The sequence below is a fragment of the Leptinotarsa decemlineata genome, unplaced genomic scaffold (assembly GCF_025532065.1).
Source record: "Leptinotarsa decemlineata unplaced genomic scaffold, Ldec_3_MD MMD2_tig00003192_RagTag_RagTag, whole genome shotgun sequence".
Classification (NCBI taxonomy): domain Eukaryota; kingdom Metazoa; phylum Arthropoda; class Insecta; order Coleoptera; family Chrysomelidae; genus Leptinotarsa; species Leptinotarsa decemlineata.
This window is the reverse complement of record NW_027412582.1, coordinates 2,779,256-2,804,963: the sequence shown is the minus strand read 5'-3', so window position 1 is coordinate 2,804,963 and position 25,708 is coordinate 2,779,256. Positions and strand designations below refer to the sequence as shown.

The 25,708-nt window shown below is 38.8% G+C and overlaps 2 protein-coding genes across 11 annotated transcripts in view; both read right to left on the bottom strand.

Moving 5' to 3' along the window:
* Positions 1–25,708, bottom strand: part of LOC141483248 (uncharacterized) — a 403,587-nt gene that overhangs the window by 54,855 nt on the left and 323,024 nt on the right. The window lies entirely within an intron of this gene.
* LOC111515695 (4-aminobutyrate aminotransferase, mitochondrial) overlaps positions 1–25,708 on the bottom strand; it is a 179,114-nt gene that overhangs the window by 11,661 nt on the left and 141,745 nt on the right. For all 10 annotated transcript variants that reach the window (XM_074177712.1, XM_074177707.1, XM_074177708.1 and 7 more), the window contains 2 exons: positions 19,252–19,332; positions 8,154–8,399 (listed from right to left, as the gene is read on the bottom strand). In XM_074177712.1, coding sequence (XP_074033813.1) covers positions 8,154–8,399; positions 19,252–19,332 — 327 coding nt within the window. The remainder of the gene's footprint in view (positions 1–8,153; positions 8,400–19,251; positions 19,333–25,708) is intronic.

Genomic DNA, 25,708 nt, shown 5'->3' with positions numbered 1-25,708 from the left:
CGGGCCAAATCCGGCCCGCCAGTGTCATCAATCTGGCCCGCGACAGCCAATGATTACCTAATTGTTTTAACCATTGCTGTGATAAGTTGAAGAAGAAAACACAGAATGATAATTACTCGGTTTTATTTACTTTTAAGGTAAAATTTAACGACAGAAATGATGACAAAGAAAACTCAAGTATCTAAATTGAAGCATATTAATAACTAACAAATAATTGAAATGAATCAGAGTAAAACAAAAACACTAATGAGATGTATGTAACTGTGATTTTCCACCGACAATACTTTGTAGTTGTGGATCAATTTTACTTGTACCAATTATCAAAAAAGATTTAAGATGCTCATCGGTTAATTGAGATCTGTAAACATTCTTTGTGTACCTCATCTTGGAAAACGTTTTCTCACACAAGTAAGTAGTACCAAAAACAGAAAACAACCCACGAGCAAATTTATGCAAATTATCAAATTGTTCCAGTGGAAAACTTATAAAATTCCAACAAAGATGAATTTTGATATTTGTTCTTAAGCATATCACTGCACCGTGAATCAATAATTTCCATTTGGACTTCCGGAGCCAGGGTTTCAATGTCAGAATCAGAATGATTTTGAAAAAGCTTAATTTCATTCGCAATTACATCAAACTCTGAAAAACGAGTATCAAAATTTATCTTCAAAGCACTCAAAGTTTCGATTGCAAAATTGACGGGAAATTCAGTCTCTGTAGTGTGGCTGAATATTTCACATGTTTCAAAATGTGTGAAACATTTTTTACGTAATTGCGATTGAAATAGTATTATTTTCTGCCTGAAGGATTTGATATTGGTGTATCAATCAGGGAGAAGCTGATTTTCTCCTTGCAATCTCAAATTCAGTTCGTTCATACGATTTGTCAAACCGACATAGAAGGCTAACTTCCACATCCATTCACCATTTTCTAAATCGGCAAAAGGGCGCTGCTTCTCATTTAAAAAAATTTCGATCTCTGCTCAAAGTTCAAAAAAGCGCTTAAGGACTTTTCCGCAACTAAGCCAGCGTACGGCAGTATGATATGGTAAATCATTTTCTTCAATCTGTTGAATAAACTCTCGGAATTGTCGGTGATTCAACACAGTGGATCTGATGAAGTTAACAACTGATATGACTGGTTTTAGAACTTCAGACATATCCAAACATTTTTCGCACAAGGACTGTTGATGAATGATACAATGTAAGACTAATGGTTTTGAACCACCATCATTTTCTACAGCCTTTGACACAAGTGCAACCACTCCTTTATTTTTACCATACATATTTTTGCCTCCATCAGTTGTTATATATTTCAAATTTCTCCATCGAAGGTTCTTTATATTAATGGCATTTTCAACACCCTTAAAAATATCTGCCCCAGTTGTCGTGCCGTGAATACTATCAATATCAAAAAGTTCTTCGTACACTTCATAGCTTTTATCTACTCCGCGAATAAAAATCAACTCCTAAGCACTATCTGACACATCCGTTGACTCATCCAATGCTAGAGAAAACCACTCATGATGTCCATTTTTGTCAGACAGTTGAGATGATATATTTTCTGCGATGTCCTGCACCCTCCGAGCCACGGTGTTTGCTGACAAACTGACACTTTTAAATGAATTTACCTTTTCGGGGCATATTTCTTCGGCTATTGCAATCAAGCATTCTTTTATCATTTCTCCATCGGTGAATGGTTTGCCACGTTTTCCGATTTCAAGAGCCACACGAAAGCTGGTGCGAGTTGCAGACTCTTGTTCAGTATTCGCTTTGGTAAACAAAGATTACTGCGAATTGAGTCCGCGTTTCAAAGTTTCAAATTTTTCCTTTCGCAAACTTCCTGTATACTTGGAGTAACTTTGAAGATGTTTCGATTCATAGTGTCGTTTAATATTATAGTCTTTGAGAACAGCTATGGTTTCATTACAAATTAAACAGTAAGCGCCTTATTACTTGACTCAATCACAAAATACTGAAAGTTCCATTTTTCTTGGAACGTTCTGCATTCACTGTCGATTTTTCGCTTCTTTTCCATACTAACAAATCACAAATAAAAATAATAACTCAAATCAAAATACTTTTATTGACGGGTGTTACTTTATTTCACAATAGGCAGTTCCGCTTCCTTCCCCTTTCCTACGCAGACCAACTCACAGTTGCGCCGCTAGCCTTCTTATATGCAATTATTACTGCCATCTCGAGGTGATCGGAATACACTAGCTTGAACCAGAACTTTCTCGAACCAACGCGGTAATTCCAAATATTTATAGCGGGTAGCTAAAAAAGATAGTATATGGTACCACTACTCGCCACTAGATGCCGTTAAGTGTCACAATGCACAATAATAATTGAAATGCAAAAAAAGCGTAAGTTTGCATAGGTCACGCACTTTGCGACTATCCTAGAAATTGGCCCTTGGAACAAACTGAAAAAATCATTGTGGCCCGAAGGCTTCAAAGTTTGGAGACCCCTGGGTTAGCCAAAGCCTATCTTCCACCCCTCCCAAAAATTATACAGTGAGTGTAAAAAAATAATTATAAAAATACTTATTTACTTATAATATTTACTCATATTTACCCATAATAATGATGGAGGAGAGAAAAAAACTAATAGATCATATCTGCTTATAGTGGGAATAAGCACATAAGTCAAAATGTCGCATTTTTGTATTAAGTCATATTCGTCGATAATAACTGCAGATACATGACTGTGTAAAATCACATAAGTCAAACACGAAACATGAAAAGGTAAAAAATGATTGCGTATACCGGGTGTCCCACATTTTATGTGACAGGCAATATCTGGTTTGTTGAAGGAGATACACAAAAATGTTTCATACAATAGTTTTAGGAGTTCATGAGAGCTATATTTTGATATAATTTTTAAATATACAGGGTGTTAGGTGTAGATGCTACAGACCAAAGTTCCATTTTTTAAAATAGAACGCCCTGTATATCATTACATATTCAGATGCTACGTTAAATTCTGATATCATTTCATGTTTGGTTTTTGAAATTCGGTTACGGCGTTGTTGAGTTATTGCTTAAAATGTAAAGTCTTGAGAACGACTATTATTTTTAAAAATATCTCATACAATTATTCTCTCTGCATCAGATCACATGAAAATTAGTCAAAATTTTGGGTGTTCGAAGTAATGGTTTCAAATTTTGAGTTGTGGAATTCAGTCAGGAATCATTTTGAATATGAAACAATTGCGAAATTGAAAGAGGTGTATTCGAAAACAAATCTTTAATTAATAACAATGTTAATAATATAACTTGATAAATCATTTCATAAGAATGGTAGGTACCTAGAAATAAGTCATAAAAATTGTTCAAAGTGATGCCCATTAGATATTATACAGGCTTCGAAACGTCGAATCACTTCTCTCGTACAAGTCGCTCTTATAATATCAGGCGTAATATCACTGCACGCTAGTCGAATTTTTCAGATCATCCACATTCAAAGGGGGAGTAGTGAAAACAATATCTTTTAAATAACCCCATAGGAAAAATCAAGCGGTGATAAATCTGGGGAACGAGCCGGCCACCGAATTGGACCCTTATTACCAATCCATCTATTTGGGTACGTTCTATCCAGATATTCAGTAACAACCTGTGAATTGTGAGGAGGAGCACCATCTTGTTGCCACCAAATTCCTTGTCGTTCTGCTATGGGAATATCTCCCATCAACTGGATCAAATCATTTTCTAGAAAATGTAAATATCGCAATCCATTGAGATTTTCATTGAAAAAGTAAGGTCCTATGAAGCGGCCATTGAACAATCCACACCATACATTAATACCCCAAGTAGTTTGAAAATTACTTTCGCGGACCCAGTGGGGATTTTCTTGAGACCAATAGTGACTGTGGAATCGCGATTCATCGCTCCACAAAATTTGACTGAATATGTTAGGACTTTCATGTAATATTACCTGAATACAAGCAATGAATTCAAGTCGTCGTTCAAAGTCCGTGGGTTTCAAACCTTGTACCAACTGAATTTTGAATGGGTGGTATTTATTTTCTTTCAGAATTCTCTGTACATTAGATTTACTCACACCGACTTCTTCCTCAAGAGTACGGATAGAAACATGTGGATGAATAATAATATAAGCCACCACATTGATCTCTAAATCTTCAATTCTAACAGATCTCGTATGATGACGATGCTTTATAGTAGAAGGAAATGACTCAGTTCGCAATTTTTCTACAACTCTCGAAAAAGTCATTCGTGACGGAATGGATCTGTCTGGAAAACGTTCTTGGTATAGACGTTGTGCTTGACGGCAGTTTTTCTGACATTCCCCAAAAATTAATAACATATCAATGCAATCACTTGGACTAAACGCGAAAGGCATACTGGAGTTTTCGCACAAAGAACACAGTTACTGTTTTGCAAAGAATCACTGAATCGAACTGACAAGTAGATACAATTCAACAACATTTGTTACTATGGCATCAACAAGCATAAGCTACTTGATGAAATTGTGCAATATAAAGCAATTCACCCTCAAGTTAGTCACATTCTCAAGAATTTCAATATTATATTCAACTGATATCGATATCGTATCGTAGAGGTGAGAATAATGGTTTGTATTCAGTAGTAGTCTAGTTCAATTTAATAAAAGATATAGACTGGATTCGTGTACGAGTAAATAAGTTTTTTTGAAACTTTATATTTAAGGAAAAGTGCAATAACTCAACAACGCCGTAACCGAATTTCAAAAACCAAACATGAAATGATATCAGAATTTAACGTAGCATCTGAATATGTAATGATATACAGGGCGTTCTATTTTAAAAAATGGAATTTTGGTCTGTAGCACCTAGACCAAACACCCTGTATATTTGAAAAGTATATCAAAATATAGCTCTCATGAACTCCTAAAACTTTTGTATGAAACATTTTTGTGTATCTCCTTCAACAAACCAGATATTGCCTGTCACATAAAATGTGGGACACCCGGTATACACATTAGTCAAAATGTTATGATCACGGTGGGTATAATAATATAAGTCAGACTTATGTAGTTTCATAGTACCTTCGTCTCGCCTGGAGCTGAAAACTACGAAAAATATCGTCTCGCTCTGGTGGTCGAGAAGGACTACATCAGGCTTATTAGCTTGTTTGAGCCTGAGGATAGGGAACGAATAGTCCCAATAAATTCGGCACTTCTCGTTCCCCACAACGGATTCAATATCCCCCTGAGTGTTGGGCAACACCAGTGTCTCGTCAATAACGCAAGAGTGCCGTCGATGGTAATATAGCACTCTTAGGGCGGAGTTATGTCGATGGATATATGCCGAGACCGCATATGCTGGACATGCTGATAGCAAGTGCATTAGGATCTCGGGCGCCTCGCGGCAGGCCCTGCACCTTGTGTCAGGAACCTCTCTACCCATCACGCGACTGCGGTAGACTAAGGTGTTGAAGACACCATCCTGGCAAGCCATGATGAACTCAGTTTCCGACTTCAGCCCATTCGACCTGAGGAAAACGAAAGGCAGGCGCTTTGATAAGCCAAGGTCTTCAATGTTATTGAAGAAGACCACATGTATTGATTTATCTTGTGTTTCCGTAGAAGTGAGGTGACTCTGCGGCTTCTATATGAGTTTTTTGCTGAACGGATTCCAAAATCGGTGACAGAGTTGTGATCACCTCGTTCAGTGTCGAAAACTAAACCGAATTCATTAGCTGCTCGGGCAGCTGTCCTAAAGAGAAATGCTCCAATTCCTGCTCTCTCATGGTCACGGACAATGCAGTGAAGGGGATCGGAACTCCTAACGAGTTCACAGGCAATATCCAGTGCCATTCTGTCATGTAGACACTCCAAACTCTAAAGTCCACGGCGTCCCTGTTGTCGTGGGAAGTTCAACCGTGGGACAGACGATTGGGGATGCAAACTCCTATAGGGATGCATAATTTTTCGGGTCTTTACGTCGAGTTGATACAGCTCATCTCGAGTCCACTTCACAACTCCAAACGATTAGAGTAAGATTGGAACGGCAAGCATAGTTGTTGCAGCAACTTTGTTCTTCCCTGACAGTTCCGATGACCAGATCTGTCGAAGTTCGTGCTGATACTTGCCGCGGAGAGAGTTCTTCACTGCTGTTACCTCTTGTGAGTGGCTTGTTTCACCCCGAGGTAAGCATACATCTCTACGGCATCCAAATGGTGTAGGATGCTTCCATCTACAAGTTGCACATCCTCTCCGTAGTCCCCGCATCTTCCTCTACTGAGATGGACCATTGCACATTTGTCTATGCCGAATTTTATACCGATAGCATGCGTGTACTCTTCCACCACCCTCAAGGACTGATGAAGATCCTTCTTTCTAGAGGCACAAAGTTTAAGATCATCCATATAAAACAAATGGGTGACCTTGTGCCTCCGGTTTCCGGGGGTGCCACAGTTATACCCTCGAGTATTTCTGAGCGCAACGGAGATTGGCAATAGTGAGATGAGCAGGTTCTCTTCACATCCAGCGACTCCTCTCTTCGACCCTCTCTGCTCATATATCCGTTCGAACACTCGGTCAACTGCGGTGAGTATTCGTGTGTATAAGATGCTTGTAAACAACTCATAACACGAATTCAAGCATGTTATCGGTCTGTAATTCTTAGGCATCGACAAATCTCCGCTTATAGAGATGAGACAAACCAATCTGGAATCGACTGCTCTCCGTCCAGCCATGAGTTGAAAACTCTGGCCAGATGGCGATGGCTGGCCAGATGGCTATGGGTGCTTGTTAGTTTTTTCCACCAATGAGTATTCAGCCTATCGGAGCTTGGGCCCATCTGGGCCCATCTGGAGTTATCGAGTTGCGCAGTTTATTGACCTCAGGCAGTCGAAGCTCTCTGATGAAAGCTTCGAATTGCCCTAGGGCTGGAGTGTCTAAGTTGAGTGGCTGCGGGTGTTCATAGATATCCTTCCAGAAGGATTCCACCTGATAATCGGTCGGCAAATTATCCACAACACGTGGAGGCTCTTGGAATAAGCGAGAAGATTTGTGGAACCCACGGTTTTCCGCGATACTTCTCGCTTGCCTCACTAGTGACTTCTTAACAGCCACTAGCATTCGTATCCTATCAAGGCAGTGCTGTTTGGTGGTCGCAGCACGCCTTGGCTTAAAGTGTGATGGATACGTCGTAGATTGGCGGCTATTCGCCGCACTGCGGGCGTGAAAGGCCTGTTGGCCGCCCTGTAATCCATCACACATTGGATACGAGATGCGTGTTGTCTCGCCGACGTGATCTTAGCCTCCATCTTGTGTACACGCCGTTCAATCTTCCGAACCGCAAGGCCGGGATTTCTCCCTTTCGATTCAGAAAGCGATTGGACGGCGCTATACACGGCGGTGTTGATTTGCCAGATGTCAGCCTCTTCTGTTAGAACACTATAAACCTCCGTATCCAAACAAGCCAGTTCTTGTGGCTTCAGGGGCCTAATCCTGTGGAGCGCCCTGCGTGTTCTGATTGACTCCATTGGTGGCATGATGCGAATCTCTTCTCCAGCTGCGCCAACGGGTGGTAGAACTGTCACTTCCACCACTTCGTTAGCAGGTTGGGTAGGAGCTATATAACCCTGCCGCCGAGGATGGGATACGTAATCCCTGAGTTTTTGGGTGGAGAAGGCGCCCATGAGCCAACCGATATGCCGACATCCCCATCATTAGTGATTCGACGATTCTTCATAACAATTCTCTCCACTTTCTCAATATTTCCATCGGTTGTTTATGTGCTCGGGCGGGGCGTCCAGGGCGAGCGTCGTCATTTACACCTGGACCTTCTGTGAAAGGTTTATACCACTTGGGAACATTTTTCTGACTAAGAGTACAATCACCGTATAATTCTGTCAGCATTTTGCTTTTGAGCACGTAATTCCTATTCAGCATAAAATTTTATGCAAATCCATTTTTCTCGATAACAGAAAATCGCCGAAAACGCAAAACACTTTCATGCCTGTCACCAACAAAATGAACACGCTGAATAGCTGATAATCAACATATATTCGAAAGGAATGTATCAACATAAAAAAATCGTTAACTGAATGTATATAACGCGCGAAATTTGAACACTCTGCTTTTTTTAAAAAAAAACTTCGTGTCTCTCACTTGTTTGCCGTTTTAAGCATGCTTACGTACCTTTGAATGCGTGGTTGACAGGGCTCCCAGGGTTCTTCCATGGAAGGCTCCAAAGAACGACAGAATTGAAAGTTTAGCAGAACCAGGCGGTTGATTCACCATGGCCGTCTTCTTTTCTTCATCAGTGAAATCGGCATCCTCTCCTCTCATTTTCCTTTTATATGCGATGAAAGTGTTCTTGAAAGCATTCTCGTTCGAACAAGAACCACACATCATTGTGGTTATGTTCGGAAGCGATGGCGATATCTGGAAATCGAATTGTGAGAAATAAAGTGCTACTCTCATAAATTTACTAATCATGAATGAATAGATTTGGGAAGCTGAATACAAAAACCAGGACATAGTACAGTCATAAGACTTGATTTATATAAAACTCAATAGCCTAATAACGAACGAAATACATTTTATAGATTGAGGTCATGTGGTTCAGTCAAAGTATTATACAGTGTGTAAAAGCCCAATGGAATAAAATCATTATTTCGGATACTGTACATATTAAAATAAATCCTGAAACTCGTAGAATGTAAATTATAGTTTGACATTGAAAAATGCCACCCCCACCTTCAACCCCCTTCGAATGACAGGTACAACTCCCAGTTTTTTAAATGGGAAGTATAGGAAACGTATTCCAAAAACACTTTATTGTGAGATTTTCACTAAATTGTTTTACAAAAACGCAACACGTGTTTCGCCATACAATGGCTTCATCTGGCGTGTCTTTCAACTAATTTTACACATTCAATACTAAATATATATATAGTTTATGGAGTACCTGAAATCAAAGTACCTGTAAACGAAGTACCTGAATTTTAAGTAGCTGATATTTTACCTGAGTTTCTAACGAATTAAATTACCTGCACTTATGATCCATTTTCACATTTGAAAAAATATATTCAGTAACGGAGAGTTATTGAGTTCTAATTGATCATTCAGTAAATTACCCGAATTCCTGAATCTATTGATTTCTAAACATTCTAGATGATTAAGTTTTAAACTCTTCTCTTCTAAATGTAACACCTCGTACTCATGATTGAACTCGTGTCCTTCTGCTAAAAGATGGTTTGCAAATGTGGAATTGGTCTTTCTATTTACAAAACTACTCCTATGTTCTTTAATTCGTTGGAAAAATGTTCTTCCTGTTTGCCCAATATACAGTTTTGGACAGGAGCCACAAGTCAGCTTATATACTCCTGATCTATCCGACACCAAAGTTTTGTCCTTATTGTTTTTAATAAATTTACTTAGGTTATTATTCGTTCTATAAGCTACGTTTACGCCTTCTTTCTTCAAAAAACGGGCAATATTCCTGTTTGATTCCCCCACATATGTCAATGTCTTATAACTCACGTTATCGCATCTTGAATATGGGTAGACCAGATCCATGGCTTGCTTTTGTCGTTTTTTGGAAAGAATGGAGCTTACAATATCTATCTTATAACCGTTATTAATCGCGATTTGTTTGATCAAATTCAGCTCTTTCTGGAAATCCCTATCAGACAGTGGAATATTCAATAATCTGTGAATCATACTATTGAATGCAGCAACTTTATGCTGGTACGGGTGTGTGGAGGAATTATGTATGATAATGTCCGTGTACGATGATTTGTGGAAAATTGCAAACTCATGTTTATTGTTATTTTTCGTAATGGTTAAGTCCAGGTAATTTATTGAATTATTTACCTTCCTCTCAGTGGTGAATTTTATTGACGGGTGAATGGAATTGGCATATTCAATGAACTTGCCTAATTGCCTATCTGTACCAGTAAAACATACTAAGATATCATCTACGTATCTGTACCAGTACAAAAAATTGTTGGCTAACTGATTATTATGGATTTCATACTCTATGTTATCCATGAAAATTTCCGCCAGTAAGGGACTCAAAGGATTCCCCATTATTAATCCTTCATTGCATGAAAAGAATTCTCCGTCAAACTGGAAATAATTTTGAGGTGGCGCCCCCTACGAGTAAGAGCAATAAGAACATCAGGTTCGAATTCGACATCTCAAAAACCTCCTATCACCAAGTTTCGTTTAATTAAGTATTTCAAAAGTTATTTAGAAAAAACGAAAATAAAAATAAAACTTCAACATCCTGTATCTTGGAAACAAAGCGTTTTCGGACATTTATTCATTTGTACAATTCATATTAGAATATTGTGAGGGATCACCTCCTGAAGTTTGTCAAAGTACTTTTGAATCACCCTGTATATCAATCTTAAACAAGAGTTTTTTACTTTCTAGATTTTTTACTGTAAACAGTAGTCAGATTTGGGCCATATAACGAATCCGCATAATTAAAATTTGACAAAACTAATGTTTCACATAATTTTATTTTAACACTTCTTGGAAAAATTTCCGGTTCCCATAAATCAATTTTAATGAGCTATATACACGTTGAATCAACTTATTGATATGTTTTTCGAATCTTAGACCTGAGTCTAATATGACTCCTAAATTTTTGGCTTCATTTACTACAAATTAACTTTGATTTTAACGTTTATTTGCTGCGTTTTAGCACGATTATATGCAGAACCAAACAACAATAATTTTGATTCAGTACAGTTGATCAATAAGCAGTGATTAGAAGCTGAATCAATGAAGGTCGCTGATTCCTGATTTATAGTTTCACAAGCATTATCCACTAGTGGGGGAGGAAAACTGTAATAGACTTGGGTGTCATCTGCATAGACGTGAATCTCACATGATTTCAGAGATTTGATCAACTTGAGAGTGTATATAGAAAAAAAGCAACGGGCCCAGGATAGATCCCTGAGGTACCCTTGATTTCAGTGTCAAACATTCAGATTGGACCATTTCAATTTCTACACACTGCTCCCTCTCACTTAAATAATTTCGTAAAAGAAAGTTTGCCATATCAGAAAAACCTATATAGCCCAAAATGTTAAGTAGCAAGTCTGTATTTATAGTGTCAAATGCTCTACTGAAGTCTAAAAGAACTAAAATTATACATTGACCTTTATCGATAGAAGTAATTACATCATCTATTATATTAAGTAAGGCAGTAGTGCTGCTATGACCTTTTCGGAAGCCAGATTTAACAGTAGGCAGTAATAAGAAATTAGTCAAATGCTCTCTTATTGGTACTTCAATACTCTTCTTGGAAAGAATAGGTAAAATGCTCATCTGTGTATTCTGCAGGTTGTTGATTTTTGGGTAGAACCTTTACTACAGCCTTCTTCCAAATTAACGGGACGACACCATGCATCAGGCAAAAATTCATAATATGTCTCAACATAGTTTGATCAGCCTAACATTCACTACTCTAACAGCAGCTTATCGCATGTATGGATTCTTATAAATATAAAAGACTTCGAAAAACCTTCAACATTTAAATTACTTTATTTCACTTTTGTTCGACCTAGGCTGGAATATTCATCTGTCGTGTGTAGTCCCTACTATCAGGTTCATATAAACACATTTTAGAGTTTGGAGTATTACCTAAGTGAAAACGATAAGAATGTCATCCAGAGCGATCTACTGATAACGTTTAGTGTTGCGTATATAAAAAGCACTGAGACATTAGTTGTTTCCAGAACTGAGTGTGCGAAAGCACACATAATAAAGAATTCGTGAAATTCTCTCTTTTAGGTTTTTCTTTTAGTGCCCCATAATGGAGGAATTATAGGGAAAACTGAAATATTTGGAAAAGGAGAACCAAAGACTTCGTCAACAAAAAGACGAACTAACAAGCCTGGTCAAGCAATTGAACGACAGGCTAAACGATGTAGAAGGAATACTTGTCCAAAGAACAATGACGAATTCAGGACCATCTACGGCGCAAACAGGCGCAAAGATCGAGAGAAAACCGGACAAGGAATTGGAAAACGAAGACAAGGAGGAAACGCGACTATGCAAGAGGCTACGCGTATAGCGGATAGCGCATCGAACTCCAACTCAGAAGAAGACGGGTTCGTACTGGTAGAAAAAGACAGACCTAACAAAAAAACCAAGAAGAGACAAGCCCAAGAGAAAGCCGAGAAATTGGCAAGACAAGAGGCGGAAAAACAGATTAGCGAGGACATGGAAACTGACAACGTAACACAGACAAACAACTCAGAGGGGCAAGCCACTGAAAAAGTGGGACCAACCCCAAGAGGGAGAGAGAAGTCGCGACAAACCCGGAGAAAGATTCGACAAAGCCGCCACCGATAGTTGTCCACGACAGTAAAAGGTGGATTGAGATCTCTAAAGGTCTTGAAGACAGAAAAATCGGCTATAATGAAGCAAGGCTGACCAGAGATGGAATTTACATCCACGCCAACAATGAGGATGAGTGGCGTAAACCCGCTACACGCAGTGATTCGCGGGATTCCCGAGAACGTGACGGCGGAGGACGTTGCAAGTGACCTAAAAGCTCAGGGATACACTGTGCTCGAATGTTACAGGATGACATCCAGGCGCACCAGGACGACGATACCGCTTTTTCTGGTAAAAGTACCGAAAAGCGAAGAACGGATCTACGCACTGAGAACGTACATGAACCTCATAGTGAGGGCTGAACCCCAAAGGATAAACAGGGGGCTGATACAACAATGTCTCAAATGCCAATTATTTGGACACGCACAGAGATGCTGTCACTCAACGGCACGCTGTGTAAAATGTGGTGAAAACCACGATACTAGAGAATGCAAAAAACCAAAAGAGGTACCAGCAAAAAGTGCTAACTGTTCAGAAGCGCATCCATCAAGCTACAGGGGATGTAAAACGTTTCCGAAACCGAGGACAAGAGCCTGGAACAGGCCCAGAGAAGCAGACAGGCAGACGCCCAAATAACAGCAGCCATCTGCCAATAAGAAGACACCGCCAAAAAAGGAAAGACAGCGGCAATGAGCTATTCAAAGGGCTGAGCAAACTCACGACAGAGCAGCAAAAGATCGTGCAAGCGGTCTTAGCTGCCCTAATATAGGCTCCCGGACAACAGTAATGCCAGCACGAGTCCCGGAAAGATTATTAGTACTGGAGCTGCTATCGCGTCTAGAAATAGCCGTCATGGCATTGCAGGAGACAAGATTAAGAAGCGGAAAGAGCTACCGAATCCCAGAATATAACGTATATAAGACAGACAGGCCAGGGGGGCGCCGCGCTAACTGTTCAGAAGCGCACCCAGCAAGCTACAGGGGATGTACAATGTTTCCGAAACCGAGGACAAGAGCCTGGAACAGGCCCAGAGAAGTAGACAGGCAGACGCCCAAATAACAGCAGCCATCTGCCAATAAGAAGACACCGCCAAAAAAGGAAAGACAGCGGCAATGAGCTATTCAAAGTGCTGAGCAAACTCACGACAGAGCAGCAAAAGATCGTGCAAGCGGTCTTAGCTGCCCTAATACAGGCTCCCGGACAACAGTAATGCCAGCACGAGTCCCGGAAAGATTATTAGTACTGGAGCTGCTATCGCGTCTAGAAATAGCCGTCATGGCATTGCAGGAGACAAGATTAAGGAGCGGAAAGAGCTACCGAATCCCAGAATATAACGTATATGAGACAGACAGGCCAGGGGGGCGCCGCGCCGCAGGGGCGGCGCTACTAGTAAAAACAGATCTAACACATAACGAAGATAGAAAACCAGAAGTCCAACACGGAGAAGCAGTAGCAGTCAGAGTCAAACTGAGAAGCTACGAGCAGCTGAGAATATCGTCAGTATATCTGCCTCCGCAAGGTATAAGACTAGAAAGAATCGATGTTTTGGCATGTATATATTAAAGGAAAATCAATTTAAGTTTCGGCAACACCGCTCTCGGTTTTGATAGAATAAATCTACTTAGTTGAGTAGTTTTAGTTTTGAAATTAGAAATGTTCGGAACGGCTGGATCGGAAAAGAAATAAGATACGCGCTGGTGATTCTATTGTATAGTATAGACTAATGTGGGCATTGTTCTTTTGTTCAAATAAGTTTTCTTCAACACTGCTTCTCCTAAAACTCCTTGATCCCTCCCTACTTTGCCATAATAGTTTCCCTGAAGCAGTTTGGATCCAACAGCAAAAAACGAGAAAGGGGTAAGTCTCAATCCTGGGTTTATTTAACCATCACTGAGTTATTATTTGATGTATTCTGTGTTTTGAGTTTATCATATCCATTACAGAACATAACAATCGACATGGCAGAAATGTTCCCAGACCACCATCCAACAGTTGCCATTGGAGACTTCAACGCAAAGTCGCGTGACTGGAACTGTAGGAATGGGAACAGGAGAGGCAGAGAACTAGGCAGAATCCTAGAACAATTCGAGGACATCGCGGTAGTAGCACCGAACACCCCAACATACTACGCGCATGAAGATCAAGTTCCGGACATTCTCGACATCGCACTAGTGCAGAACAATGGAACTACGGAGATGGAAGTACTAGACGAAGGTTCGTCAGACCACAACCCCATTCTATTCACAATAGGAAGAGGTGAAGTGAAAACAAACAACTCAACAAAGCGAGTCATCGACTGGATAAGATTCCAGCGCGCCATACACGATGCGGCGGGTGAGATACCACGCATCGAAACAACAACGGATCTGGAGAACGCCACAGAACAGCTGCAGCAGTCCATCATCCAAACCATGGAAAGAAGCGCACGGGAAGTCCCAGCCCCACGCTTCAAGTTCCAAGAACAGCTCCCACCAGAAACGATGGAACTGGTCAGGATAAGAAGACGCCTGAAAAGACGGTACCAAAGGACTCGCGCGCCTATGGACAAAAGGTGCATGTAAAGAGCCAACAGGATACAGAAAGACTACTCGTCTAGAAGAACTAAATACTGAATGCATGGAGAATGCAGAAAGTACTCAGGAAAGGACCTCGACAGTCATGCCCGCCAATACACGGTGAACAAGGAATCGTCTACAAACTGGGCGCTGAAAGTACTACCGCGCAAGGGTATAGCAGCCATAATTAACATCATAAACGCTATACTCAGATTGCAGCACTTCCCGTACCAGTTCAAAGAGGCAACGTTTATCCACATCCCGAAGCCCAAGAAGAACCACCTGTTCCCAGACAATCACAGGCCAATAAGCTTACTACCTTCCATGAGCAAAGTGGCGGAACGTGTCATCTTGAAGAGTCTCGGAGATCAAACTAGAGAGCTAGGAATACTCCCGGATGAACAATTCGGTTTTGAATCAGAACACTCGACAGAGCTACAAGTCCTGAGGATAGTAGACATTGCGGCCAAAGGCCTCAACCTCGGCAAAGGACACCAGTGCAATCTTTCTAGAGTCCAAGGCGTCTCCAAGGCGTTCGACAGAGTTTGGTATGACTGACAACTGGTCAAAATGAGCGATTTCGGATACTCAAAATCAATGGTAAGATTAATTCAGTCTTTTCTAGCTGACAGGCGATGCCGATGCAGAGTAGGAGACGAATTATCAACAGTTCGACTACTGGAAGCAGGAGTCCCGCAAGGAGCAGTCCTTTCGCCACCTCTTCTTCGTATACACAGCGGACGTGCCCAAGCCGGAGACCAACTTTAACAAGTTGGCGCTCTTCACAGACGACACGGCCCTGCTGGCGAGATCCACGAGCCAAGTGCATGTTACAAGATACTTGTAGCAACCTGTGGAGTAGGCCAACCTGTGGAAGATCAGTATAAACCCTGACAAGAGTCAGGCGATACTGTTCACCCGCAGGTTTGTACAATCGGAAGGCAACGTCACCTTCAACGGACAAGAGATTCCGTAGACCAATAAAGCGACATACTTGGGGGTCATCTTGGACATGATATTAACATTTCAGTCTCATGTACGGCGGAGAATTGGAATGGCTAGACACGCCAGACAACGACTGGTACCTATTATAGGACGCAGAAGCAACATGGGGTTGAAAACCGTCCTCATGCCCATAATACTGTATGCCTGCACTGCCCGGGGATAGTGCGCACATACATACAGGAAGAAGATACAGTCTTTTATGAACTCGAGCGTAAGGGCCGCAGTGAACGCGCCGTACTATATCCCAAATAGATACATATACAGAGACTTAGACCTGGACACGCAATATGTGGACGTGTATATGAGAGAACACGCAGAAATCGTGTTCGATAGAATCAGGTCCTTCAGCGCTACGCGATCTACACGATGCGTTGAACATGGATGACCCCAGGTTCCGAGAAAGGGACAAACATCCAAGGCCGACGAAACAGAAACTACGACCATCCCCACGAGTCGCCGTCAGGCGACTTTGGTAAGCATATTAATCTGATTTTTTATCAGCAAGTTCACCGCAGAACAACTCGACCGCGATACAACTATCCTTAGATTCACTGAGGAACGCTCGACACTAATAACAATAGCCGCCGGTTAGTTTTTGGGGGCCCCCATGCAAAAATTCAGTTAGGAATAGTCAGACAAAACATTTTTTACCGATTGCGAAAGAATAGCACCTAAAGGCTGAATTTCTACCAAAAGAGGTCAGATCTTGCTGAAGTGCCCATCAGTAAGCTGAGGACCGCTCGGAGAGCGGGGGTGAATGGAGTGGGGTAGTAGGTTCTCCTCGCTAAATAGCTGAGGGGGGAAGCTTCTACTTCAGGGCACTCAACCCGGGAGGGGGATGGGGGGTTCATATACATCAACTAGAAGCCCTACAGAGGCGCTTCCTATAATATATGTCTTTTAAACTTGAAGGCACGTATCCTAATGTAGGAATACCCTATTATTGATTGCTTGTAACTCACAATTTCTGTAGTCTCGAAGTCATAAACAAGGTCATAAACATTATCATCACCTACTATCAACTGTTACATATGTTGAATTTTTGGGTTCCTAGACGGTTATCTAGGAATAGTGTTACATTTTATCTCAACACTCCGCGTACAAATATAATGGAAAAATCACCAATTTATACAATGTGCGATACCTCTGATTCTGTTAATCATATCCTAGATATATTCAACTGCCGGATTATACAAATCAAAAAACATTTCTTAGCTAACTGACAATTCTGTTTTTGATTTTTTTATATAGATTCACAAATTATATTATGTAAGTACATTTTTGTAAATGCCACTGCTACTCCTTATGTGATTGGGTTCATCCTGTAGAATAGTGTATGAAATAAATAAATAAATAAACGAAAATTTTCAACGGGAACGTCTTGGCAACATCCTAATTTTGAATGAAACTGTCTTCTAATGTTATTTAAAATATCAGGCGTGACCCACCTAATCACAAGCGTTATTCGTTCTTTTAAGTCATTCAAATCTGAAGGTTTAGTGGTGTACACATTAGTATTTACAAATCCTCATGAAAATAAATCTAATGATGAAAGATCAGGTGATCGCGCTGGCCATTCAATCGATCCTCGCCTCCCTATCCATCGATTGGGAAATGTTGTATCGAGGTATTGCTGGACATTATCTTGGTAATGTGGTGGTGCTCCATCCTGCTGAAACCATATCGTATTTACTGAACTTGTGGGTTTCCTGGATCAGGATATGAATTTGCTGAACTTGGAATGACATCATTTTGAAGTAGTGCCAAATAATTATCACCATTTAAGTTGCCTCAAATGAAAAAGGGGCCAATGATATGGTTTCCTACAATCCCTGCCCAAACATTAATCTTTTGAGGGTATTGCGTGTGTTCTTCTCTCATCCAGTGAGGATTTTCCGTTGACCAGTAGCGGCAGTTTTGCCGATTAGCATGACCATTAAGAGACAAAGTACACTCATCAGAAAACATAACGTCTTCTAATTGGATGATATTGTTATCCAGCATGTCCCATCAGTTGCCCACAAAAATAAGTTCTATCAAAATCGTCTTCCATGAGCTCCTGAGTAGGTATCATTTTATAGGGATACATTTTATTTTCTTTTAATATGTTTACTATCGATGTATGGCTAACATAGGATGTAGTGGATACCTGTTTACTAGATGTATGTGGGTTTTTCTCAAACTCAAGCACCACATCTAATTTGATTTCATCACTCATTGCATTGGCAGCTGCTTTTTTTTTTATCTGCCCCACATAACCAAGCTTGCGAAACTGCTTCTCTATTTTGCTTATTGTCCCTTGAAATATGGGCGGTAAATTAGGAAATTCTTCATGAAATAAGCAAGCTACTACCTGTTATTTTATACATTTCAGTTAATCTAACCATTTGTCAGACTTGGAGTTAATGAACCTTAAACCTAAATTAAAATACTGACAACTAATGTTGTAACATACAAAACAAAGTGACACGGAAATTATTTACAGTTTTTTAAAGGATACCATCTGAAAATAATATTTCTATGGTTTTTACTCACTTTATTCAAATTTATTTTATCTTAATTGTTGCAATAAACTTGAAAGCGATAACATTAAAACAATATATCACAAGTCTATACTTCCCATTTAAAAAATTGGGGGTTGTACCTGTCATTCGACAGGGGTTGAAGGTAGGGATAGCTTTTTTCCGTTGAATTATATCAAATTATAATTTAAATTCGACGTGTTTCGAGATTTTGTTGAAATATGTACCGCAACCGAAACAATGAATTGGCTTTCTCGCATATCTCGTCAAACAGGTGAGTTTTCGAGCACTCAAATGATCGAATTGATGACTTATCTTCCGTACAGCCCTGATTTGGCACTCAATGACTTCTTCTTGTTCCCGAATATCAAAGGTGAGCTGCGTAGTCGACAATTCACGAGCCCCAAAGAAGCAGTTGAAGTATTCAAAAACAATGTTTTGGAGGAACGAGAATAATTCGGAAAACAATAAAGGCATTTCTATTTAAAAATATTCTATCGCACAAACTAAAACTCCGTCAGCTGAGAAATTTGTACATATATGGATTCGATAGCAGTAGCGCCATCTGTGTGTTAGCCTACGAACTTTTCCGTTCATCTAGTATTAACATATTGTTTCTATGGTGGAAACAAATTGCTGTTGTTATTATTGGCAGAGACAATAATTATTGTCTCCAAAAGTAAAACATCCACGGGCTTACACACGATAGCATTCAACTGCCTGATGAACAAGTGCATGTCTCTTTTGTAGCAAATGCAAGAAAAATTTGACGACCGGGAAAAGTTGTTTCGAGAAAAGTTTTGAAATGCTCTTCACTTGTAATTGAGATCCCAAATCGCATTTTGTATATCATACCTGTTTGATTATATTCTCCATCCTTTTTGGCCAGTCCACTCCTGGAAATACTCCTAGAGCAGGTCTGTTCACCAAACATCTCTGAAAAAACGTTATTAATACAATAATTTTGGAATATGTCACTCACAACACAGATGCAATCTCAGTGTAAGTCAGCGATTTATGCAGCTGCATAGCGTTAAGTCAGAAATATGTCTGCGCTGTGCGTTTTGTAGAATAGAAAATAATTAGAATAGAATATAATAGAATAGAACATAATAGAACATAACAGAATAGAATAGAATAGAATAGAATAGAATGGAATAGAATAGAATAGAATAGAATAGAATAGAATAGAATAGAATAGAATAGAATAGAATAGAATAGAATAGAATAGAATAGAATAGAATAGAATAGAATAGAATAGAATAGAATAGAATAGAATAGAATAGAATAGAATAGAATAGAATAGAATAGAATAGAATAGAATAGAATAGAATAGAATAGAATAGAATAGAATAGAATAGAATAGAATAGAATAGAATAGAATAGAATAGAATAGAATAGAATAGAATAGAATAGAATAGAATAGAATAGAATAGGATGGAATGAAATGGAATGGAATAGAATGGGATGGAATGGAATAGAATGTAATGAAGTGGATTGAAATGGAATTGAAGAGACTAGAAGTCAGTAGAAGTCAGCTGAACGTAGAATGTTGCCAATTGTTTCATGCTGGGCTTGTACAGTTCACAAAATGCAGGGTCGTACGGTTGACCACGCTGGTGTATACTTGGGTTCAAAATTTTTCGCTGCCGGCCAAGCATAAGTGGCTTTAAGTAGGGTCACATCAATAGAAGGCCTCCTGATAGAAGAATTGGACTGTTCGAAATTAACTGGGACTTGGCCATGTACTAATGAATCCATCAATGAAATGAATAGACTAAGAAATATAACAAGCTAACTCTTCTATATGGAATGCCGGAGGAGTAGGTACCTACCTACTTCTATAGAATATAGTTTATCCTAATAATAGTTGTCCCCGTTCCTTAAGTTTTTCTGTTGAAGGACTCTCCGTTTTATAGACGGACTTTCGTATTGATCGATAACTATCGATTGAAACTAAAAAATATAAAATAAAATGATGATAAACAACTTTTAAAACAAGCATTTATTCAAGTGCCCCAAAAAGATCAAGGTTAAATTTTGAATCACATTAACCACATTCATTTATGACTTTACAGAATTGAAATTATAATAAAAGCTTGTCGCGATGCCTAGAAGAAATCTCTACATATTCAGTCAGATGAAATTTAAATAAAATTTTAAATTTCAAACCCGATAAATCCTATGTGTGCAAAAAAGTTATTCAAGGTTAAAGTTCCACATTTTAAGCATTCACGGCACTTTTATTAAATTACAAACATTATGAGTTGCTCACAAGTTTAGTAAGTGCCTACCTAATTACAAAATTTCAATTACGAATTGAAATCATTGCGACAAGCTTCTATTATATTTTCAATTCTGTAAAGTCATAAATGAATGTGGTTGATGTGATTTATAATTTTATTTTGATATTTTTAGGGCACTTGAATAAAAGCTTTTTTTTAGTTTTTATCATCATTTTATTTATCAAGAACAATGCCAAGATATTTCGACTCCATTCCAAATGGAATGACCTCACCAGACCTCACCAGAAAGTGGCGTTAGATCATTCAATTTTCTCCTCCTGGAGAATGGGATTATCACAGTTTTGTTGGGGTTGACAGACATCTGCTCCCGCAGGCACCAACTGTAAACAATGTCCATCATGCTTTGGAGGATATTACAAGCTACCCTTTCCAACGGCATACCTTGCCTAGGTGACAAGGTCATCAGCATAAGCTTGCAGATATACTTTTCTTCTGTATTATCTTGAAGTTATGCGGCGCTTATTGCAGAAAAACAGGTCATGGCTTTTGCATAACGATAACGCACTTGCTCACTAGTCATTGCTCGTTCGTAATTTTTTGGCCAAAAACAACACTGTAATCATGCCTTGGTTACCGTATTCACCAGATTTGGTTCTGTGCGATTTTTTTCTATTTTCAAGATTGAAGAGACCCAGGAAAGTACGGCGTTTTGCGACGATTGAGAAGATGAAATCCGAATCGCTAAGAGGGCTCAAGGACATACCAAAAAGTGCATATCAGAACTGCTTCAAGGATTGAGAAAAACGCTGGCACAAGTGTATTATATCTAAGAGGGACTACTTTGAAGGGGACAACATAGAAATTGATGAATACATCTTATTTCTTGAACAGACAGTGTATCAGGTACTTTTGGCAGCAGTGTATATCTAGTTGCTACCTGAAACATAAGCACTTCACTTGTGATGTACTGTTTGGAACCTTTGGTGTAATAATGAGTATTACTGAAGTTTTTTCCCAACACCAAATCGTTATTTTTACACCTCGACACGTGTTTCGATCACCAAGTGATCATCTTCAAGAGGAAGATAAAACTAAAAACTACTCAAAACGAAAGCTACTTATACTAATCAGGTACATCATACAAGTAGGTAATCAGTAATACCACCCATACAAGTGTACCACCCTAAATTAATTTTACAATTGGCCTTTCTATTATTTTACAATATGTCCTTAAGTAGTAATCAGTAAACCCAACAATATTATTTCAACAAGCTATATAGTATGCTATTTGGTATTGGTCCGTTATCGTTATTCATAATATTATTATGTTTACTTATTTCTACACTCTCATAGGCATCTAGTTGCCTGTTGTTGTTAACTTGTCTAACTAATCTTAAAGAACTGAAGTCTATGGAATGGTTTTGTTGCAAAATATGATGGGCGATTGCTGATTTTTCAGGTCTTCCATATTTTAAGTGTGCTATGTGTTCCTTATATCTCACTTTAATAGATTTTTTGTCTGTCCATAATATTTTGCATAGCAGTCCTTACATTCAATTTCGTAAATTCCAGACTTTTCCGAATTCTCGACTTTGTCTATTGGACTTCCCAAAAGGCTCTGCAGTATATGACTTGTTTTAAAAACCACCTTCATACCTTGTTCCTTGAAAATCTTTCCAAAGTTCTTCGTATATTGGTGGTATGGAACTGAGATGTATTTATCTTGGTTTTTGTCCTTTCTGAGAGTCGAGGTTTCGTTCATTCTTAACCTAAACTTCTTTTTCCTAATTATGTCATCTACAATACCCCTCGGGAAACCGTTAGTGGCTGCTATTTCCTGTATTGTACATTTTTCTTTTGTGAACCTATCATGTGTTAGAGGGAAAGTCAAAAGACGATACACCAAAAAATTCAATCCAGCACGTTTGTGCTGTCCACAGTGATGTGAACTGTCAGGAATATACCTGTACGTGCTTGTTTCTTTTCCAAATATATCGTATTCTAACCCTCCATCTTTACTCCTCATTACCAAAACGTCAAGAAATGGTAGTTGTTCCTTTATTTTCTAATTCATACGTGAATTTTATTGATGGACATCTATTATTTAAAAAGGAAACAAAGTTCTCGATATTCGATACCTTAGCCAAATCCTAGGAAAATACTTTGACTTTTCTTTACTTCCCATTTCGAATCTGCTCATGAACAGGTCTGCCAGGTAGGGGGACAGGGGATTTCCCATGGCCGTTCCTTCCTGTTGTTTATAAAAGCAACCTTCTACCTGGAAATGATTTTGTTTCATACACAAATTGGTAAGAGAAACGAATTCATCGATTTCGTTGTTATTGAAATTATTTTTCTCTAGCAGTTCCCTGAGGTCTGTGGAATTGGGACGCTAGGAAATAATGAACTAACATCCATTATTTAATTTTATCCTCCTCTTGAAGATGATCACTTGGTGATCGAAACACGTGTCGAGGTGTTAAAATAACGATTTGGTTTTGGGAAAAAACTCCAGTAATACTCATAAGCACTTCAGTCCTTGGCTGAATAGAATGAAATAGAATAGATAGAATCTGATAGAATGGAATGGAATAGAATGGAATGGAGTGGATTGAAATGGAATTGAAGAGACTAGAATAGAAGAGACTATGATTTTATTTCCTGGAGAACTTACATGATGTATGGAAAAAGAATAGGATAGAATAGAATAGAATAGAATAGAATAGAATAGAATAGAATAGAATAGAATAGAATAGAATAGAATAGAATAGAATAGAATAGAATAGAATAGAATAGAATAGAATAGAATAGAATAGAATAGAATAGAATAGAATAGAATAGAATAGAATAGAATAGAATAGAATAGAATAGAATAGAATAGAATAGAATAGAATAGAATAGAATAGAATAGAATAGAATAGAATAGAATAGAATAGAATAGAATAGAATAGAATAGAATAGAATAGAATAGAATAGAATAGAATAGAATAGAATAGAATAGAATAGAATAGAATAGAATAGAATAGAATAGAATAGAATAGAATGGAGACAGTACATGCTCTATGGAAAAAGTCAAACAAGGAGTTTATTATAAATTGTATATACCAGCAACAAACGAATAGCAAACACCTCATAAAAACATAAAAAACAATTAAAAAAAACAGATAATTGAAAGCGAATAAGTACTTTACTTCTGAGGAAAAAAATATTATTCCTCAGAAGGTTGGCTCTGTGCATTTATATTTCTATCTTTTGGTAACTAAGTGTTGCCCATCCTTACACTTGGCTGCACCATACTGATGATGGGCCAAAATCCCATACGAACGGCAACCCTCATAAGTTGAAACTTGTGCGAGCTAAGGAGGTCTTACCTTTTAACGTGTGATTCCTAACACGTTGGACGATAGCAAGTGAAAATCGATCGTTCAGACTAGGGCTTGAACCACCGATCAACACGTCAATCAATTCGAGTGAGTGAACAAAGCACCCACGCCGAACCGCTTGGCTCTATATACACAATTCTTAAATATAAAGTGAGGGTGAGATTGATATTTCCTGGTCTTCAAATGCGTTTCTGCAGGAAGTTCAAGAGCTCAAACCCAACATTGAACGAATAATACGTTTTTGTTTCTCTAAAAACACCTGACGATGGAGTTTCCTGAAAAAAAGGCTTCCCCAGAGATCCATGTTGTTTCCAACCGTCTCTTCATTGTATGTCAACGACTTACTGGAAAAAACGAAGAACCCTATATATTGCTTTGCTGACGACAGTTCTCTTGTCTCATCATTCCATTTGGATTCCAGGACATCGGCTGTAGATGCATATACAGGGTGTTCCTTAAACACATGCTAATATTTAAGGAGGTAATTCTTAGACCCATTTTAAGAAAAAAACTTTCTATGGAAGTATGTCCTAAACGCCTTAACTTTTGAGATACAGGGTGGCAAAGTTTTCAAAAATAATCAGTTTTTTAATAATAACTGAGATAATTTTGTAGACATCTTTGGCATATTTGGTACATATGTTCCATGCCTCAAGGCGCATTTTCTGATGTACACAAATTTGTATTTTTTCAAACAGTGGCATCCCTACGGGTTTCGCATTGAATATTTTTGGGGAAAAAGTACTACGCCAATGCTTTCTTTTCAAAATAAAATCATTTTTAAAATCCTCATTTATTTTTGAGAAAATTTGATCTCCTGGTATTTCTTTGTCCGACGCATGATTTTCACTCAAAAAAAATTAAAATCGACAGAAAGCAAGAAATTAGATCAATTCTAAAATGAATGAGAATCTGAAAATTGCTTCATAACGCATTACCAATTCCCTAATAATATTTGAAAACATAATCTGCAAAAAAATAAATTTTTCACAAAAACGAGTTTTATTTTATTTTGTGACAGTAAGTCTAAACGAATAGCACAAATTTGTTGATTAGTAATAATACCAAAACTGATTATAAAAATTGTTGGAAGTGCCCACCTGCACTTAGTATGCATGCTTCCGCCCTTCTACGCATGGAATTACGCACCCGTTCAAATATTCCCGGCGTATTTCGTATAGTTTCACACGAGGCAACCATTCGCTCTCTTAAATCTTCTAAAGTATTAACGGGAGTTTTATACACAAGAGTTTTAAGGTGACCCCATAAAAAAAATCTAAGCTGTTGAGATCAGGGGATCTTGCTGGCCATTGCTGAGGTCCTCCGCGACCTATCCAACGATTAGGAAAAACTGTATTTATATGGTTTCGGACAATTACACTGAAATGAGCAGGGGCGCCATCGTGCATGTACCATATTCGATTCCTTAATGCAAGTGGCACATCTTCCAATAACCCAGCTAAGTCTTCTACGAGAAAGTGTAAATAAGAACGACCATCAAGGCGTCCTGGTAGAAAAAATGGGCCTATTAGATGATCACCTATAATTCCTGTCCATACATTAACCGAAAATTTGTGTTGGAAATGGGTTTCGGTTATTGCATGGGGATTTTCTTCAGCCCACACATGATTGTTATGGAAATTTTGAATGGCATTCCGAGAAAAATTTGCTTCGTCTGTGAAC